The sequence below is a fragment of the Daphnia magna genome, linkage group LG5 (genome assembly GCF_020631705.1).
Source record: "Daphnia magna isolate NIES linkage group LG5, ASM2063170v1.1, whole genome shotgun sequence".
NCBI classification, from domain to species: Eukaryota; Metazoa; Arthropoda; class Branchiopoda; order Diplostraca; family Daphniidae; genus Daphnia; species Daphnia magna.
In genome coordinates this window covers 6,633,664-6,654,483 of record NC_059186.1, presented here as the reverse complement: position 1 = coordinate 6,654,483, position 20,820 = coordinate 6,633,664, and the positions used below count along the sequence as shown (strand labels likewise).

At 39.8% G+C, this 20,820-nt stretch overlaps 2 protein-coding genes across 2 annotated transcripts; both read left to right on the top strand.

Moving 5' to 3' along the window:
* Positions 1-1,256: 1,256 nt before the first annotated feature.
* Positions 1,257-4,003, top strand: LOC116923575. The gene is made up of 3 exons (XM_032930068.2): positions 1,257-2,694; positions 2,752-2,813; positions 2,892-4,003. The coding sequence occupies exons 1-3, from the start codon at positions 2,680-2,682 to the stop codon at positions 3,325-3,327; spliced, it is 513 nt and encodes a 170-aa protein (XP_032785959.2). The 5' UTR covers positions 1,257-2,679; the 3' UTR covers positions 3,328-4,003.
* A 1,504-nt stretch (positions 4,004-5,507) lies between these two features.
* Positions 5,508-6,778, top strand: LOC123472247. Its single transcript, XM_045173495.1, has one exon. The coding sequence runs from the start codon at positions 5,652-5,654 to the stop codon at positions 6,714-6,716; it is 1,065 nt and encodes a 354-aa protein (XP_045029430.1). The 5' UTR covers positions 5,508-5,651; the 3' UTR covers positions 6,717-6,778.
* Positions 6,779-20,820: the final 14,042 nt, after the last annotated feature.

Sequence of the window (20,820 nt, the reverse complement as noted above, 5' to 3'; positions counted from 1 at the left end):
CCTGAGATTTTGTAGAAAACAACACTGAAGTCATGGCTGCCTGTGCTCTTGACATCCATGATGAGAAAGCTGAAGAACCCCAAGAATTTTTGGATAGTATTGATACATTGTTTGTTGACGAGAACAGTCATGACTGCTGCAAGTGACCTAGACAACATAAATATCAACCTTGAAAGGAGAAAGCTGCTAAAAGATCAGGTGCAGACCATGGAATTGTTAAGTGAAGCAGTTAAAACAGCTGGAACTCAAATTCCTAACCATCAACATGGATGGACACGTAAGACTTGGAAGGAAAGATTGGCAGAGAGAACGAATGACTGGGAAAGTTCTCTAGAAGAATTTTACAAAGCAATCATAATTTCTAAAGCCTATGTGCAAAACATTTGCAGTCATTGCTCCGTGAACTTAAAATTCTACACTAAATTCAATACTTGTTGTGACATATATTGCTATGAGTGTGACCAGAAGCTACATTCAACTACTCCGTTCCATCAACGTTCTCTCTTCAGTGAAAACCACTCTCAAATACTTCTGCCAACTCACTTTGTAAACTGTGTTGGAAAAGTGTTTCATCAAGATATATATTATATATATGCATTACATTTTATGGACCTTACAATTTTTCCTTTGTTGTGTAATTTAGGTGTACCCGTGCCCGATGAAAATGATTGTGAAAGTGAAAGTGATGACAACGAGGAACCTTTAAGCGACGATGAGGCTGATTTCGGTGAAAACATTGATAATTGTGATGCAGAAGAGATTGATTATTCAACGGCGGACGATTCTATTGCATTGAATTAGGCAGTAATCTTCTATTGCCAAAAAATTTTTTGTTAATTATTGCCAAAAGTTTTCTCATTATTTCTATCGGAGTCTTCATTTTATTAAAATGTTCTATTTACGCGTGCGCAAAGTACGTGCCGAAAAGATTTTTTTATGTGTCCTCAATAATTTTACCACAGTGAATGAGTCCATAATAGAATTAGTCTAAATAAATCAAAGTAAAGAATCATAGTAGTCGAGTAGTGCATCGGATATACATTTGAATTTCGTCAAAAGTACTCTGTTTCCAAAATGTGCCGCTAGTTAGGGGTTGTTCATAAATTACGTAGAACGTTTTAGGGGGGGAGGGGCTCTGACAAAATACTACGGTTTGCGTCAGGGGGGAGGGGGGGTATTTCCTATTTTACTACGTAGTGTGCGGAAAAAAAATTTTTGAAAAAAAAGTAAAATTTGCTGCAGTAGCCTAGGGGAAATGGGGAGGAGCTTCCAGACAGGCCTAGACATGAAGGGGAAATCCCCATTGAATGGCAAACTGGTTGTTTCGTTTCGTCTCAGTTAGTCGTTGACCCCGACCTTGGTCAACAATGTCTCAGCCTAATATTTACCAACAATTATTTGAGGCATATTGTAAGGCTTATCCAGACAAGAAAAAAGAAACTTGCCAAAAAAATCTTAACAAAGAATGGGAGTCAATAAAATCAAGTTCAGAGAATAAACCGTTGTTGATAAAACCAAAAGCTGAAGAATATCTTAAAAAGCTTAATGCTATTGCTGCGAAAAAAAAAGGTGGATTAATGCAATTTTTCGCCCACTCATCAATATCTCATTTAAAAACAAAAACAACCATAGAAAGGCCCCAAGAACTAGAATTTCAACCTGATTCGGATCAGTTTTGTGAACCTTTATTGACGGACTCTGAAACAGAACAGAACATTTGTTCAAAAATTACGAGTTCTGCGAAAAGGCCTGCCCAAGAAGCAACTAAAAATGAAATTGATCTATTAAATGGGGATTTGGTTGGTCTTTATAATCGACAAAAAATGGACATGAAAAAAAAATGATTAGGTTGCCAATATTTAAATAATTTGCCGTGCCCTTCCTCTTGAAATATTTACCCTTCCTTTTGAAATATTGAAAAGATTTGGCCATGCCCTTCCCCTTCCAATATTTAAATAATTTACCATGCCCTTCCTCTTGAAACATTGAAACAATTTACTGTGCCCTTCCTTTTGAAACATTTATTCTGATACAAGATTGAAAATTATTAGGTTGTCCAAGACGCGTTTGAAAATGGGAAAACAAGTTTAGGAACTGTTTCGTTACTTCGTTGTGGATTTAGAAAGGCAGGTAAAGAAATATGATTTAGCAATTTTATTGTAGCAAGGGTACCGACCGATAACTCAAGGTGTTTGACCTGTCTTACAGTTTCTTGGATGCAGTGAAACTGTTTGAAAGAAAAATCACATTTTAAAATGTCTGGGGCAATGTACTTTTGCAGACATGAGGGAAAATCAGGTTGGCTTTTTATTTTACCTGTCTGTGGACCCAATATAACCCGACTTGTCTGATCCTGCAAAATAACGGTGAAAAAAAAACTAAGGTCAACTTTTTTCAACTGTAAACTAGGTCAGTTTCCAAGATTTTGGTTTTTACTTCCTCAATCCATCCAATCGGATTTTCGATTGCTATTTGTAAATGCGCTGGAAACTGGACTATATAAAGGATTGTGGTTTTTCTGAAAATAGCTCACACTTCACCTTTGCAAGTCTTCCAACAAACACTTCAATTCCATCTTCAAAATGAATGATTTCTTTTTTCTGAACAAAAAAGCTTGTGATTTCTCTTGGGTTATCTTAAATCTTTATTGACTGGCCCAATATAAAATATATCTGTATCATGCAGCTTCATTTAGTACGTGGACGGACCAAATATCACTTTTTACGTTGTTAATTTCGTTTCTTTTTTTAGATGTTCGTGATCTGCGCTGTGCTCGGTGTGTCTGCCTCCTGCTCAAACTCGTACACGTCGCAGTAAGTCAAATAATTCTCCATTTTTACTAGTAAATTTCACAATTTTAATAAATTTTTCTCTTTAAAAATGTTTTTAAGATCTTCCCCTGGCCAGGGATCGCAGGCTGATGAGAACAGCGCTGGTCACGGCGGAATGACCAGTGAAATGTCATCATTCCCCAGCCAAATTCAACAAACAATGACGAACAGCCAATTGTTATCAGCTGACCAGCCGGAAGCAAGTCCAGTCGTTGGACAACAGAGACCTGGAGCCATGTTTGCTCCTGCTGCTCCAACAACTACTCAATATCTGTGTTCTGGCATCACCATTAACCCAGTAGCATCAGTTCATCATGCCCCAGCATCGACCGATTCGTTTAACTCCGGCGAAGCTTCCGCTGATCAGTCTGCTCTTGTCCATTCCTGTTCTTCCGGGTCGGCCGGCCCCCATAGCAGTGACGGTTGTCCTCATCAACATACTGCCCAATCATCGCCAGCACAAGAACAGTATGCTGCGAATAATGGAGGCTATTAAGATGTTTATTTTGAGATCCCGACATTTACGTTTGTAGCCTCCCTTTTTTTTATCTTTGTACTTTTCTATACGATTACCATAATAAATTTATACCTTAAACATTTGCGTGTGGGTCTCCACGCCTTGCAACAAGCATTATAGTTATTAAGTGTAGACGTAAACTTTATACGCTGAAGAGGGGATGAAATAATTGAACACAACAAAATGGGTATGGTTTAAAAATTTAGTGTATAAACGGGAATTTCATTAACTCATGTCCGAAAAAAAAAATTAACCTTTTACAAGCCAAATGTTAAAAAATAAAAAATAAACACACAAAGAAAAAAAAGCTCAACCAACACTCAGGAAATTCCTTGCTATGCCCAACTCTGTAAAAAAAATCCCCATAAAGGCAACCCGTTCAGAGTAATGAGTTGACCACATATTTCAGTGGCCATCTCACCGCTCTTGATACTTAGCCAATACAGGTTAGCAAGGTCCCTTGTAAAAATAATCCCCCATAAAGGCAATCCGTTCAGAGTAGTGAGTTGACCACATATTTCAGTGGTCACCTCACCGCTCTTGATACTTAGCCAATACAGGTTAGCAAGGTCCCTGTTTGTTGTGTTGACTTTTAACTTCTCCCATTGTTGTGTTACCATCTGTTGTTGGACTTCGTGTTTCCACGAGCCGACTGGGATCTGACACCTGAAGCTTGATGGTATGGCTTCATCCCGTGTTTCCATCGACTAGGTCGTTCTCGATCAAAGCCCTGAGAGGGTCATTCTCCCAAGCGCTGAAAGACAGTCGGCTTGGCATGATCCAGCACGATGGGTGTTCTATCCACGCCTTTCTCTCCCAAACGGTCGAAGACAGAGGTCCGCTTCACAGACACTGGGTGTTCATCGAGTCTGTTATTCCGTACCTTCACCGTTCGTACCTTTGGGTCACTGGGAGTCGCTCCGATTTGTACCGAGAGCTCAACGGACAGAAGCTGTTGGGGTTGCTTCTGCTTGACTGTGACTTCAATGTTCGGTACTGGCTGAGACTGCTTGTTGACGTTCTTACGGTGGACGGAATCACAGCCAATCTCACCGCCTCCCGTGTTGGGTGGCAAGCGGGTTGGAGGAATTGCAATTACCGTCCGACAAACTCTTTTGCTCGAACCATGATCGGAGGACTCGTCGTTCTCGGAGGCAGACCTTTTGCGTGGTGGTTCAGCTTGGCGAGATTCTGGAATAAATGCAGACACCTTTTGATCCCTTTCACATGTTCCAGAATGGACGCTGCCCAGGCGAATGGTGGGTCTCGTTAAACACCTCCGCTTTGCTCTCCTCATCATCCTAACGGCTACAAATGCTGACTCTTCAGTTCGTTTGCGCTTAAGGCAGACAGGAACGAGCGAAAGTCACTCAAACAATAGACACAAGAAGTCCATTTTGAAAGTACTTGAAAAGGACAGTTCAAACTGAATATTTTTATTTCAAGTTTCGGATCGACTATATGGGGGGAGACCTGAGGGATCCTGATTGGAAAGTACGATTTCGCCACTTTTCCCATTATTTTAAAACAAATCTGATTTTGAAGACATATCCTATTACGAAATAATTGTAATTTAACTAATAAAGCATATAGTTCAATAATATTTATTCATTCTTACTAAGATTTGAAAGAATTAATAACAAATGAAAATGCCACAGTACTCTTAACAGCTGTTGAAACGACCGGTTAGAAAACAGAGGGCGTTACGCTCATTGCTTTCGTGCGAAACAAGACCCAGATAAAGAAAAAGAGAACAGTGATGACAATTTCAACTGTTTATTTCGTGGCAAGATAAAACATTTCAGTCTCAAAATATGCCTCTTCAAAAATACATCTGTTTTTATGGCCGATGGGTGTAGTACAATACAAGGTCATTGCAAATAATTAGATATAAAAAAACAATTTACTTACCATTCCTGCGGAGTCTTTATGGTTGTGCAATAAAGACAAAGATCCTTTCCTTCGAACTATACAGATAGCCAATCTTGGCACAGCAAACGAAACACAAGTTCTAACAAACAGCAAAGGGGCTGTTCATAAATTACGTAGTACGTTTTAGGGGGGAGGGGCTCTGACAAAATACTACGGTTTGCTTCAGGGGGGAAGGGGGTATTTCCTATTTTACTACGTAGTGTGCGGAAAAAAAAATGTTGAAAAAAAAAGTAAAATTTGCTGCAGTAGCCTGGGGGAAATGGGGAGGAGCTTCCAGACAGGCCTAGACATGAAGGGGAAATCCCCATTGAATGGCAAACTGGTTGTTTCGTTTCGTCTCAGTTAGTCGTTGACCCCGACCTTGGTCAACAATGTCTCAGTCTAATATTAACCATCAATTATTTGAGGCATATTGTAAGGCTTATCCAGACAAGAAAAAAGAAACTTGCCAAAAAGAACTTAACAAAGAATGGGAGTCAATAAAATCAAGTTCAGAGAATAAACCGTTGTTGATAAAACCAAAAGCTGAAGAATATCTTAAAAAGCTTAATGCTATTGCTGCGAAAAAAAAAGGTGGATTAATGCAATTTTTCGCCAACTCATCGATATCTCATTTAAAAACAAAAACAACCATAGAAAGGCCCCAAGAACTAGAATTTCAACCTGATTCGGATCAGTTTTGTAAACCTTTATTGCCGGACTCTGAAACAGAACAGAACATTTGTTCAAAAATTACGAGTTCTGCGAAAAGGCCTGCCCAAGAAGCAACTAAAAATGAAATTGATCTATTAAATGGGGATTTGGTTGGTCTTTATAATCGACAAAAAATGGACATGCTAACTATAGAAGAACAGGAAATTCTTAAGGCTAAGAAAAGAAAGCTGGATGAATGTAAGAAAAAACTTAAAAATTTACAAGATCGCCAACAAAATAAAAAAAAGTTCCGTGATAATCGTCGAGAAGCTCTTAATTCAGCTGTTGTTGCTGACCCTAATTTAAAATCAAAACTGAAGATCAAGGACTCTGGCAGTGCGGGTAGGCCTCGCCTCGAAGAAACACAGCCTTTGTTGTTGTCTGAAATTGTCCAAATCGCTAGGCATGGATCAGCGGCTCATGAAAAGCGACAAGATGAAATCTATCGTAGCATCTTAACCTTGGATGATTTAACTGAGCAACTTACTAAAGACGGATTTCACGTGAAAAGATCATCAGTGTACCTTCGATTACAGCCTAAAAGGAGTAGTAGCCACCAAGGAAAGCGCCATATTGACACGGTTCCAGTGAGACTTATTCGGGCTCAGAACGACTTTCATAAAAGTCATCCAGATCAGAGACTGTGTCAAGCAACTATACGTACCATGGATGAACTTGCATCTCTTTTGGGACCGTCAGAAGTGTGCTACATCTCTCAAGACGACAAAGCAAGGTATTTATAATTTCAAATAATTTCTGGCCTTTTATTAGAACTATTTTTCTATTGTCACTGTCTTTTTATTTACTGCGGTTATAAAATTAACGTGGAATTATTGGTTATTTTCAAAAGAGTGGCTCTAGGGATAACGGCAGCAAATGTACAGGCCCCTATGCTTATGTACATGCAGTATCGGGTAAAACTTCCGGACCATGATTGGGTTGTCGCTTCTGGGCACAAGCTCATCCCATCTGTATATGCAGGCATAGCTGTTGACAGAAATGGCCTAGGAATGCCCGGTGCTGTCGGATATTCAGGTCCAACTTATGTCGCCATTCGCTCCGGCAAACATTGTTCTTCAACTGCTTTAAGTCATTGTATGGACTTTGGACGATTACTGAACCTCCCTGAATTCAACTCTATAACAAAAAGTTCAGATGAGAGAGTGAAGCCGATTGTTATGTTCTCAGGTATAAAATCAAATTGATGAATGAAATTTAATTTCTAACACTTTTTGTATAACTATTTTCTTTCTACTAGTTGATGGGGGTCCTGACGAAAATCCTCGTTACAACAAAGTAATTAAAGTTGCAATACATTACTTTCTGTCACACGATCTTGATGCGATTTTCATCTTTACCAATGCACCAGGTAATATCAACTTTATAACAATCCTATTGGATGAGATTTTTTACACACCCATATACAAAACGCCTTTTCATTATATTTTCACATAAAAAGGCAGGAGTGCCCATAATCGAGCAGAGCGAAGGATGGCCCCTTTAAGTCACCCACTATCTGGGTTAATTCTTCCTCATAATTACTACGGAACCACCTTGACGCAGCTGGTAAGACCATCGATGTGGACCTTGAAAAACAGAACTTTGAAAAAGCTGGGACTACTCTGGCAGAGGTATGGAGCGAACTAGTATTTGATGGATATCCTTGTGTTGCTGAATATGTGGATCCGAATTATTATGAATTCAGTCAAGATCGGCTCAATGTGAAAGATCAGTATTGGTTTTCGGAGCATGTTCGCACGAGCCAGTACTTTACACAAATTGTTAAGTGTAAAAATCTAATGTGTTGTATTAACGAGCCGAGAAGCTCATACTTGGCCGTTGTTCCTACGCGGTTTATTCCTCCTCCGATTCCATTGATCCAAACTGACAAAGGGTTAAAAGCTTCTGATTGAAGTTGCTTTGAAAGTCACGTCTTTCCTTCTTTATTTTTATCGCTCCATCTTTCACGCGACTTATTGCCTAATTCAACTAAAGAATTCCTTACGCTCCCTTATGATTTTTACACACCCTCAGTTCAGTCGCAGTTATTGGATCGAATTTTCCAAAAATGTTCGCTTTATTTTGCATCGAAAGTTATGCTGAAGAGTCACATGATTGTACACAAAAAGAAGACTCAAAGCGCAAGTGCAGTTGTTGAGAAAGAGTTCATCGTCACAAGAACTAGACCTGTTCGCATCGCAGCGATGCGACAGAGAGAAATGATGGCTATCATTGTATCAGATGACAATAATGGCTTAGAAGCAGAGGACGCAGAATGGATTGAAAAAGACGAATTGGATATTTCTGGAATCCCACCATTTGTCGAAAAGCCCTCGATCTTATCGTGCCCAGTTGTGACGCTTGAAGAGTATTTTGATAATCCATGGGAGAACGATGAGTGAATTAAAAAATAAGTCATATCCTGCCTATTAAATTGTTTATAACGCAGTTACACCCAGAATCAATCAATATTTGTGAGCAAATTGTTGTTTCATGTAAAAGTTAAACGGTTGCTAAAATACAGTTTTTTAAACCCTTTATTTGCCTACTTTTTAAGATATAGTTTTTAGGGGGGGGGGGTCTTGCCGTTTACTACGTAATTAGGGGGGAGGGAGTTTCCGATTCTACTCAGCTTACCACAATAGGGGGGAGGGGGTCCAAAAACAGTAAAAAAGCTACTACGTAATTTATGAACAGCCCCTTAGAGCTAGTAATGCCTTCTGATAGGGGTATATTTTTTTCTAGAAATTAGGCAATAAAAACTTGATTAAAAATGAATTCGATAGCACCATTAGATGCACGACAAAATGAGCTTTCAGAAATGCACCAAGTTTGTAAGAAAATGTTGTTCTTAATGGTCGAACGAGAGGTTGTAAGAATCTGGTTTTGGGCGTCCCCCCCCCCCCAAAAAAGCGCAAAATTTCATAATTAGTTTTTGAATAAACCAATAAACAAAACATTATAAATTTTACGGAAATGAATAGAACTCGTCGAGATCTATCGAATTCCATGAAATTTGTAGTGAAAAAGTGATAACCAAAAAAGTTTGAAAAACGTTTCTTCGATTTCGTTTCCTCAGTAACATCCACAGTACTGCGTTGAGCCGCAAAACGGAATCGTAGAAATTTTTTTCAACTTTTTCAAACTTTTTTGTTTATCACTTTCAATACAAAAAACTCAGAAGTAACGCTTTACTTTTGAAAATTATCATACCCATTTTCATTGTTGCTGTTGGTGTTTCCAGTATCTTCAAGTTCAACAAGATTATCTAAATCACGAATTTCAGGATCCTTGTGTTGGGTTGCATTATTGAAGCATTCATCAAGATCTACAGCCTCATTCATCCTACGCTTGACTAAAGTGAACAATAATGTATAACGCAGCAAAGTTATTAACAAATTGTAGACATGCTTAAGCTTACCTTCAACAAGTGAAAATATTGTGCTCCAGTATTGCTTGAAGTTGTTCAATTCCCTAGACTTGGTTTTCATTACCTCCGTTATCTCCCCAAATGAAAAACATCCACAACTTCCAACCGTGGCATTAGGGAAATATACAAACATCTGTATTTGAGCACTAACATCTCTTTCTAGCTGAGTTGCCTAAAAGTACACAAAAAAATAGAATCAATCTAAAAAAAATTAAGATCTTTGCAATATTACGATGAATTTTAGTCGATCAATTCTTGATTTGTTAGTGGATGCAAGGGATGATGGTTTGTCTCTTATGTATTTATTGGCTGTCGATCGGCTATCTTTTCTTTCAACTATCTTTTTCTTTCCTATCTTCCTACAATTATGGTTTTCCATATTAACTACCTTCTACTTTCGACTTTCTTTCTATATTCCTATATCCTTCTTTTCTCTCTCTGCTTTGCTTTTTTCTCTTCATATTTTAGGGCTCTCCGTAACTCTTTTTCAGTCTCTGAATGTTCCATTTTTTTAACTTTCAGGCACTAACAAATAATCAAATCACTAAGAAATAAGACCCATGAAACACCAAGCACATTTGTTTTTACATATCCTTATTTCACTCCACTGACCGTTCGGCGGCGACACTCGTAAGATAGGGCAAAACTTGGCACGCTATCCCACCGAAGGGTCGGAGTCCACCATGGAGACCATGTTGCTTTATCGACGAAAGTTGGCAATATACATCATGGATTTCTTTAGCAAAATTGTTTTCGTGTTCCGTTTCTATACTTATTTTACATTGTTCATGCATAGTTGAAATTTCGAATTTGATTTTGTTTTTGAATTCATGTAGATTTTCGGGTAGGCCGCTTTTTGATGTTTCTCTTTTTATTGGTAGCTCCGATATCTGTTCTAGTGTTAAAGAGGCTGCTTCAGGTATTTTTTGCTGTGCTGTTTGTTCAGTGTCATCAATGATTTCCCTTACTGCGTCATCTGTGGTGATGTGATTTTTCGTGGCCGGAGGATCTTTAGTTGTTATTTTTACAGTTGTTGTATTCTGTGTTGTTGATTGGCTTGTTGATTCAGTTGTTGTTGTCGCCTTAGTTGTCGTTGGTGATTTTGTAGTGGGCGTTGTTTTAGTTGTCGTCGAGGGCACTGTAGGCTTAGTATTGGTAGTCGTAGGCTAAGTAGTTGTAGACTTAGTTGTTGGAATCGTAGCCTTAGTTGTTGTTGTAGGCCTAGTGGTTGAAGTGTGCTTTTTACGGATTTTTTATGGCCGTTGTTGCTATTGTTGTTTTAATTGTTGTTGTGCTTAATTTTGCAGTTTTCTTTTTTGTCGTTGTGGTGCTTGAAGTAGACGAAATGGATTTTTGTATGGTGGGCCTAGTCAAGATTTCATTGTTTTATTTCCTTTCTCTTTTGAGAAGAGGTGGTATAGGTGGGAGTTATTTTTCGTCCAATGATTGTTGAGTGTGAAGTAGTGTTGTCGCAGTTAACGAAACGAATAACGAAAAATCATCGTTAACGATCTTTTTTTAACAACAAAAACGAAAACGAAAAATTCGTTAGTATTGTACAAAATTTCGTTTTCATTTTTTTTTTCATGGAATCAATCCAATGAATTTCTAATTTCTTTATAAAACAAAAAAAGATTTCAAAGACAAAAAATTAAATGGCAAAAATTTATAATTACCAGAGTGATCGCTCAGCGATCACGAAAGGTAATTGTAATTGTACTAGGAATAAATGAGAGAGACCCTAAGGGTGTAGACTTATTTATTCAGCATTTTTAAAGGTTTGAAGGCCACTAGCCTTCATCGGCCGCGGCACGCCCTCTTTACCCTCAGACTTATTCAGATCGTGAGTGGCTGCGTGACAACATTTCAACAAAAAATTCAATTACCGACAAATATTTGAAATAGAGTGTTCAAGCTGAAGAATGTTTCCAGGCATAAAAAACTGGCTACCATCAGAAAAAGCCGATTGCGTGTTTGAGGAACATCAAATGAAAGAGGTATTTGCAAAGAGAAGAGAAGGGAAACAAACAAATTGAGTCCAGCATATAGTTAGGTGACGAAGTGGTCTCTCAAACCGGTCAATCGTAGGCTTCTCCTGTCCGGCCTCTTTTAGATCGTCTGTCTGGCTGGATCCTATGAGCAAGGTGGGCAACAAGGGGTGCAACATTAGGCAAAAATAACCCACGAAAAAATGAGAGGGAGGGTTGAGGGTTGGGAATAGAGACCCTTAGGGTCTCTCTCATTTATTCCTAGTACAATTACAATTACCTTTCGTGATCGCTGAGCCATCACTCTGGTAATTATAAATTGTACAGCGGAAAGCATTCCGCTCGACCCTAAGGGTGACTTAAAAGCTTAAGCATCGGTCAAGTCCGATGCCGCCAATGTTGCCGCTGTCGCGCAACCCCTTTTAATAATTTTATTATAAGAGGGTGTTGCCCTACTGGAATTCCGTCTAGCGATTGGAGGGTAACGGAGAGCATCGAGCGGTGTAGATTGATGGAGCTACACGATTTACCGGTAGCGTGAAGGTTGGCTAAAAAGTCAGAAACGGAACTTAAATCATTAGAAAGGGGATTTCTGTTCCGCCCCAAGCACCAATGACACCAGCTTTTTCAAGCCAACTCGTATGCGATATTGGTGTTATCGCGGCATCCAGCCAAGAATATCTCGACAACCAGCTGCGAAAATCCTTGCAGACTATATGACTGCCGGAGAGCTTGCAGGCGGCCAGATTGAGCGCTCCGGATTGAAGCAGTGGATGTGGATTGCCTTGGGCTGACACGAGAATCGCTGACGACGGGGTCGGAAGACGTGGAATGTCGCATGCGTGCTCCAATAGCACTGGAAACCATGGTTGGCCTGTCCAGATTGGGCAGATCAGTACAATCGACGCCTTCTCTCGTCTCATTTTCTCAATACACCTGAATATGAAGGAAAAGGGAGGGAAGACATAGCCTTTTTTATCGGACCAGCTGACGGAGAACGCATTAGTGGTGAAGGCCCGGGGCTGTGGTCGCCACAAAATAAACTTAGATACCTGAGCGTTCCATGATGATGCGAACAAGTCAATGTCTATATCCCAGAGCTTAGCAATTTGACGAAATATGTTCACATCCAGCTGCCAATCGCTGACATCCGCCTGCGCCCTAGACTCCCTATCTGCGACTGTATTAAATTCACCGGCCAGATGAATGGCCTCGAGTGATATACAGCGCCTAGTGATATGATCTCCCTTCCTGACTAGATAACGGACCGTAACGAGGCTCTCCATTTTGAAGTGTTGGTATCTGATGAAGCGTTATAAAGGTTTTAGTTAACAATGGGTCTGAACTGCCCCTCTTGCTTCTTTTTAACGCAAAAGAAGGAGCAGAAGAAGCCAATCGACCCGTCAGAAACTTCTGAAATTGCGCGTTTGGCCAACAAATCTCGCACCTCCGCGTCACAAACGTCTGACATTTCTTTTGACATGGTGATTTGAGGAGGGAAGGAGTTTTGGGTCGGTTCGGACAAAAAATCGATAAGGAGTCCTTCACGAACGGTTTTTAGAACCCAGCGATCTCTAGTAATAAGCGGCCAACGAGCTGCGAAAACTTTCAGCCTCGAGGCTACGATCGGCGCTTCACCTCCTTTAATAACAACGGAAACCAAAAACGTTTCCCGTTGGCGGCCAAGTTTAGGGTAGGGTCTAAGGGCCGTTTTACAATAAGGGGTCAAAGGTCTAGAATTTAAAAAGACATACCTTCGACCTCCCTGAGACCAAGCGCTTGGGCGATGGCCACGAATTTGATCGTTTCTCCTACCCCACGCACCCCTTCCGCCTCGTGAATTTCAGTCAGTCTCGTATCTGGGCGGCTGTAACGCGACGTGAGGCTGATCGGTACGGATACGCCTAGCGTTCGAACGTCTTGGGGCGCAAGCCGCGGTCGCTGCCGTGGCAACTCTCGCTGCCTGAGCCAGATGTTGTCTTGACTGGCGTCTGTCAGCATAGCTTGTAGATACTTTTCGGTAAAGAGAAAGGAGCGAGCTTCTTTCCCTCCTTCAAACGCGTCAGGATCGCGCAACGAATATTCTGCTCCAGGCTCGGCGAGAGACATTACGGCACTCCGACGTTCTTTGGTGATGTAAAAATATGCTGGCCCCCACTGTTGAAGAGCGGCTTGCATCGGCCTCTTTAACGATTCACTATCTGGTAGGGAACTCAATCGGGCGTAAAGATCGACAAGAGGTGGAGAAATATCCATGATCCTCAATTGTGTTTTAGCGAATGATTCTTCCAATGCATTAATTGCTTTAAGAGTGCCTTTGTCTGGTAACAGAAGGGCACGTCGAGAGATCCAACCGTCCAATTTGGGAGGCCTCAAATAAAACTCGGCATCCACGTACTCGAGGGCAAATTCTTTAGAGATTGACTTAGAGGATTTGGTCGAGATTCCTTTGGTTATTAGCAGCGAGATCTCGTCCGAGATTTCCCTTGACACCGAAAGCGGCGTGCACCCGAACTACATGATCTCAAATCTGAAGAACTGGGGAGCCACGGGCGACTTTCTTCTATTTGATCGGTTTCTAAGCTTTCCGCAATCGGGGTTTGACTGACTGGGTCAACAAAAACTCTTTCTGCGCGAGTCGGGAAATTGTTGCTGCTTGACGGAGGGGCATTTCTCAAATTTTCATCGTCTGATAGGCCCATACTAGCACCAGGGAGACGCCTTCCTTCACTGTCCCAGCTAAAACCAACCGCATCGAAGCGATGACCTGTTTCCGTGTCATAGAAAAAATCGTCTTCCCGAAAACGGTAGCTGAATCCTTCGTCATCATAGCACAAACCGTCCCCAATAAAAAAGTAAAAGCCATTCTCAGCACATCGGTAGCCATTTGCACCTTCGCGCCTGCTGTATTCCCACTCGTTTTCGCATGGCCGATTGTCAAGTCTGTCTGAAAAATAACTATTACGGTCCTTCGACGTCCGACACAAAACCAAATCTTTCTCGGCCGAAGACTCATCTGCAACTCTGCTGGGGGAAAGGGGATAAAAGGATAAATTGATAAATTGGGTTTTCAAATTGAAATTCATTGGGTTAAATTTAAATGAAATAATTTGAAAATGATGTGTATTGTAGAACCAGCGTAGTTCTGTTTTTTTGCATCTTTTCCCGTAGTTTTATTACAAATAGTTCACTAATAATAGGTCGCGAAAGTAGCCACATTTCCAAAAGGCCCTCTCGCGTGTTCCGATACTTAGGGCTCGGATTAAAAACACCCCTTCCCACGATAAAAAAAATCTAAAAAAAAAATAACCTAATAGCTGACCCCTATAACTCCCTACAAAAAAAATTGCCCGCTTTCCGACGAATGCGCTGTATTTAGGAGCGCCGAGAAAATCGCCTTTTCCCATAAGGTTCTCTCGCGCGTTCCGATACTTTAGGTAGGCACTGTAGAAGACATTGACGATATCGGAATCGCTAGTAGGGCAAGTAGGCCAAGTAAAAACACCAAGCATCAGATTCACAAATATTTTTTGTTCAAACATAAATGTGAAACTAGCAATTGTCTTGCCAAAGGGTGTGTAACAAAGTTGATGGGAAAAAATCCCACTAATTTGGTGGCACATTTAAAGGCAAAGCATAAAAAAGAGCATGAAGAATACTTATTACTCAAACAAGCATATAATGAAGAAGGTGGTGGTAAAAAGAAGAAACTAAAATGCAGTGTGCCATCGAAAGCCAGCATCAAGATAAACAGTTCCTTCCAACAACCGTCTCTGAAGAAAGTAAGTATATTTGAAGCTTTTCATTTGTTTGTTATAACTTGAAAGTAACTCATTCCCAGTATTTAACTTTTTTATAGTTTGTAAATTTAAAGAAAAAAATATTTGCCAAAAATCCAAAGCAGATCCAACAGCGAAAACTTTTAGCATTCTATTGGCATCTACTTCAGGGCCTAGCTCCATTGTTGATAATGCTGATTTTCAAGCATTCATTGACAGCCTGAATCCTCGTTTTCATATTCCTCGACGCACAGGAATGACTACCGACATTTTTTAGGGAGTTCTAGATTCCTTACAAAAACGTAGGAAAGATGATCTCGGAAACAATGAGAATGGTATGAACGATTCTATCACCAGTAACGAGAATTCAGACCCAATACACCTCAGGCCTCAGGTGATACTGATACGCTTGGAAGAACTCTTGCGGTTACTGGATTCAAGCATTTATATGCAAAATATTCATCAGAGAACGTCTACGTCCTTCCGATCAGTCTCCCGTGGTTACAGAAGAAAGTTTAAGAAATGCAGAAATTGAAAAACAGTTTACAGACTATTTGGGAATGCCAACACAGCAAATACTCGATGAAAAAGGCAATGCAATTAAAATTGATCCAATTGTTTTCTGGCAGGACCATACAGCACGTTTTCCTGATATCATTAACCTGGCTCTTACCATGGTGGCTATTCCAGCCTCTTCCGCAGCAGCAGAAAGACTTTTTTCAGTTAGTGGGTGGCATTACATTGGCCGCAAGGATCGTTTAGACAAAGCAAACCTGGCTGCAAAAACGTTCATTTCGTGTAACAAGGATTTATTGAGGGAAAGCCTTTTCCAGTAATTTTTTTCTCGTGTCGTTTCATTGAACGGTTGTTGTCAATACAGACAATTAAGTCTAAAGAAAAATTTAATTTACTTTCATGAATAACGAAAACATAAACGAAAACGGTCGTTTTCGTTTTACAGAAAAAAACAAAACGAAAACAAAAACGAAAAAAAAACAAACAAAAGAAACAAAAACGAAACGAAAACGAATTGAAAATTCACTAACGCGGCAACACTAGTGTGAAGCGCTATAATGGCTGCTGCTGAAAGCGTCCTTATTTAGTGTGGATTTCGATCTTTGAAACTGGAATGTCGTTTCTACTGGAGCCATGGCAATGGCCTAAACACGGATGTCCTACTTTCAGTGTGAGACACTTTCTGTCTGACGCCGTTGAATGTAGGCCAGTTCTGTCTGTTGCCATGGGCTGTCCTGTGTGTTAAAAAGTGCCCCAAATTCAACTGGTGGTAGCGCATTCCTGTAGAATAAGCATGGTTGTGTTTGCTTTGATGCAAGCGTTAGTGTTGAACGGTCTTATGGTGAAATCAGATGCATACCCGAAGGTTTGACCTTTATCGGTTACTTTGCTGCAGTTTTCTACGGATACCTGTAATTGCACTAGGGAATCGTTGCTTGTGATGAATGTTTTCAGCTCTTCTTGACACTTTGTCCCATCTGCGTCACAATCTACCACAGTTAGTTTTTGGTTAATTCCGTGATGTGTGACACATTTTTCATTTAGATATTGTCCATTTTTCAATAACCCTCAGGCGATCATGTCCCAGATGATATTTCCTTGCCATGATTTGTTTTCAGGATACCTCCAAATATGGATGAGTTGATTGTGGTTGTAACCGTTTTTCGTTGTTCTAATCGAACTTCTTGTATCTCTTCCAGTATTGCGCTAGCGAAATTTTCTACTATATCCAGGTTAGTGTTAATTGTTTGAAAAATCCATTGCTGATATTTCTTCGTGTTTTATGCTGCAGCCCATTGTTCCAATTTTAAATTTAAGGGAAGCAAAGAAGGAAGCGTAATATCTGCATCTGTGAGGAAAAACGTAATGGTTTAGTAATTTGGTTCTTTTTAACGCCTTCGTATGTTGTATCGGTTGTTCATTATAGGATCGTTTAGGATTTTGTTACGGTAAAGGTTGGGTATTGTGTTGTTTGTTTCTTCTTTTGTTGCCATTTCGTTTCTGCATGGTTTCATGTTCATCTTCCCTGGATGTATCGGCTGCTGTTTCGTCGATCTGCCTGGTCGGCGTTGATGAATTGTTGGTCGTCGTTGGGCTTCAACATTCTCCGGTAGGTTTTGTAGTATTTCTTCTTTTTCAGTTGTTTCGTGTTTTCTTGGGATGTCAAGTTTGAGATGGTTGGCGTGTACCACAGATTTCAGTTTTTTGTTTACAGTGTGCTGGATTTCGTAATTGATATCCGAGAAGGTTCGAGAAATTTGAAATGGTCCGTTCCATCTATTTATAAATTTGCCTGCTGTTGTTGGCACCTTCAGTAAAACGTAGTCACATGTGTTGTATTTAGTTATTTTCGTAGTTACGTTGTAATATATTTTCTGTCTGGTTTGGGATTTGAGGAGATGTTGTATTGACAGTTTTTGAGCTTTTTCCAACTGCTGTGAATACATCATACTGGTATCCTCATAGGTCTCGTATCTTATGTTAATCTTGATACCGTTGAGCTTTATTGGTTCTCGTCCTAAAAATAGAAAGAATGGTGTTTATTAAGTTGAGGCTTGTTTTGCTGTGTTGTAGGCAAAAGTAACGATTGGAAGGTATTTGTCCAAATCAGCAGGCTGGTTTGAGACATAATAAACTAGCATGTCACAGATAGTTCTATTGAACCTATCAACCATTCCATCAGTTTGTGGATGATAGGCCATAGTCCTTATTTGTTTGATATTGAACAGTTTACACACCTCTTGTATGAGGCTGGATAGAAAGTTCGTAAATTGATCTGTTAAAACTACTTCCGGAGATCCATATTTAGTACAAATATTAACTAAAACTTTTGCTATTGTTTGGCCAGTTTGATTTCTCATTGGACCCGTAAAAACAAACTGACTGGCATAATTTGAAAGGAAAAATATATGCTTGTATCCCTTAGCGCTTTTTTTAACTGTGCCCACTATATCCATAGCAATTCTTTCCCATACTCCTTCAACTAAAGGCAAAGGGTGCAATGGCGCTTTACTTCCACCTACCGCTTTTCTTTTATTACACACCAAACAATTTTTAACGTATTCTATTACGGTGGCACGCATACGTGGCCATGTATACTGCCTTTGAAGTCTAGCTAACGTTTTTCCTAACCCTAAATGTCCTGCCAATATCTGATCGTGATTTTCACAACACGGGTTGAGGTGAGCATGCTCAGCCTGTGTGAGCGATCGGCGATGCTCACCCCAGTAGCGCATTATTTTCCCCGAATATCCAGCGCCCCTAGCGCTCTAGCCGAAAAGCTTGAGTATTAACATCAATATCCACCTTCCTGTGAAATGAGTTTCCGTGGGCGTCCAAAAAGTTCGTTGTTATCTAGTAAAGAATTGGAACAGCAGAGAGCTGATAGGTCTAAATGCTCAGGAAAAAACCAGAAAAGAAAAGGCAGAAAAGAGGAAAAAGAATAACAAGGGCTATGGATGTCAAGAACGAAAAACATACACTCGTAAGGAAAGTGCAACAATTCTAGCCAAGCCATCGTCTAGTAGATGTAAAACGTCAAATTTTGGTGTTCGCTTTCCAGTTGAAGGTTCACGACCATCAGTAATTCTTCATAATGAAGAAGCACAGTGGAATGTGGTAAGTAAATTGTGTTATTTTAATTGCAAAAAATAATAGAAATAAATATTTTGTTCCAGAATCTGTGGATTACCAAACTGAAGTTCCAAAAAAATTTTCCCGTAGAATTTACAAAGGAATTTATAGGTATAAGTAAATTGTATCAATTAGTATACATATAAATTTTTCTTATTTAATATAAGTTTAATACAGATAATCAGGTAGAGTGCATCAATTTCCTAAAATTTACAGAAAAAGAATTCCCTGATGAACGTGGAAAATCAAAAACCAAAGAAAAGAAAATTGTTGAGGATGACATTGAAAGTGGTTGGGATGTCACTATGGTAGAAACAGCTTATAAAGCTGTTGTCGAAGTTTATGGCTGTAAGTGGAGCGACTGCCATGTTTGTTTTTGCGAGGCAACAGTCATTATGAAATGCAGTGACTGTCGACTGGCTCTTTTCTCTAAATGTGATGAGAGGAATCATGCAGTTAATCCTTTTTGCCATCGCTCTCTGCACTGAAAAGACTTACAAATGGACCAAGTCATAGCCTTTGCTGCCTACAGAATTTTTAAACTGCTTGGATGGAACTATTGAAACGAAGGGTTGTGCATACACCCTTAGATAGTTTTTTATTATTCTTTTTAACCTCTTTGTTTCATGCAGCCGTTTTTGTACCACTGTTTCCAGCACACCCCTGCCCTGAATGCTCTAAGATTGGAGTTCTTGGTATGGTAGTGGTTACGTCAAATAGTAAATCTCACTGGTGTTCAGTGGTGACTAAAGATGGTAATCAAAATTTATTTTTTAAATATTTATCAATAACATTGATTTGTCTATTCATATGAGTGTTTGAACTGAATGACCCAGTTTACAAGTGCAATCAACGCACAACCTGCAAATATAATCGTGGCGTACGATTAGAGGACTTTATGTCTTCCGGTTATTTTCCTGGAGATCCCAATAAACACAAGGTTTATGTTCTTTACTAAATTACTACAAATGTGGCATCATGTTAGCCTTTTAACTCCTGGAACATCGTTAACCCATTTTTCCACTGCATTATCTAATACTTCTCAAGATGCAGGATTTGTAAGTGGACAAATTTATTTTTCTTACTTTTTTACGTAAACTTGTTATTTGAATTAATTCAACTCATACAATTAAAAACAACTAGAGTACTGTAAAGCATCCTCCCTCTCGGGTGAATGACTTTACGGATTAAGACAAATGTATATTAACATGGAACTCGGAGGCGTTTACCCACAATGACGACGGTGTATTGCTAGACTAGGCCATAAAATATAAGGGCGACTACACGCGTAAGAGAAAACACTAAGGCAAGTTAGGTGTCGAACTAGTGTTGTTGAAGGCAACTGGACGTCTAGCGAGCTGCTAGTTGTCTGATCTTTCTTAGATTTTGGGTTCACCATGAAGCCTTGCATCTCGTCTAAACGGCGTGATGCTGTTGATGCATCGCTATGTCGCGCGTGCAGCCAATCAGAAAGTGTTTGTTTAATAGCTTGATTGGCGTCGCGCGTGCGACCAATCAAACAGATGTTTTTTAATGGCGTGATATGCATCGTACGTGTGACCAATCACGGATGTTTGTTTAGTGGCGTGATATGCGTCACACGTGTGAGTTAGACAGCAGGTGTTCAATTGGGTCAACGCTAAGATGTCTATGACAAATGGTTACTATGCGGATTACAATATCCGAATAATATGCAAAAGAAGAGTAAATGCGAGAGAGTAAAATATAGACATATTTATATGCCAAGGGAGAGTAAACATAATATAATACGAATGTGGGTATCATAATTAAATGTATTTGTAGGCCTTCGTTACAGTACCATAAAAAATTCATCGATTTTTCAAAGAGCGAGTAAAGCTTATGCTTACGTTAATCATTTGATTGACAAGCGTGTTAAAGTAATGAAAAAGAGATGGGGTAGAGCATGCACTTCGGAGATTACTGAGAAACTCGAGCCTCACTCTGCCCATGTTGACGAGAACATAAAACTATGCAGAAGAAG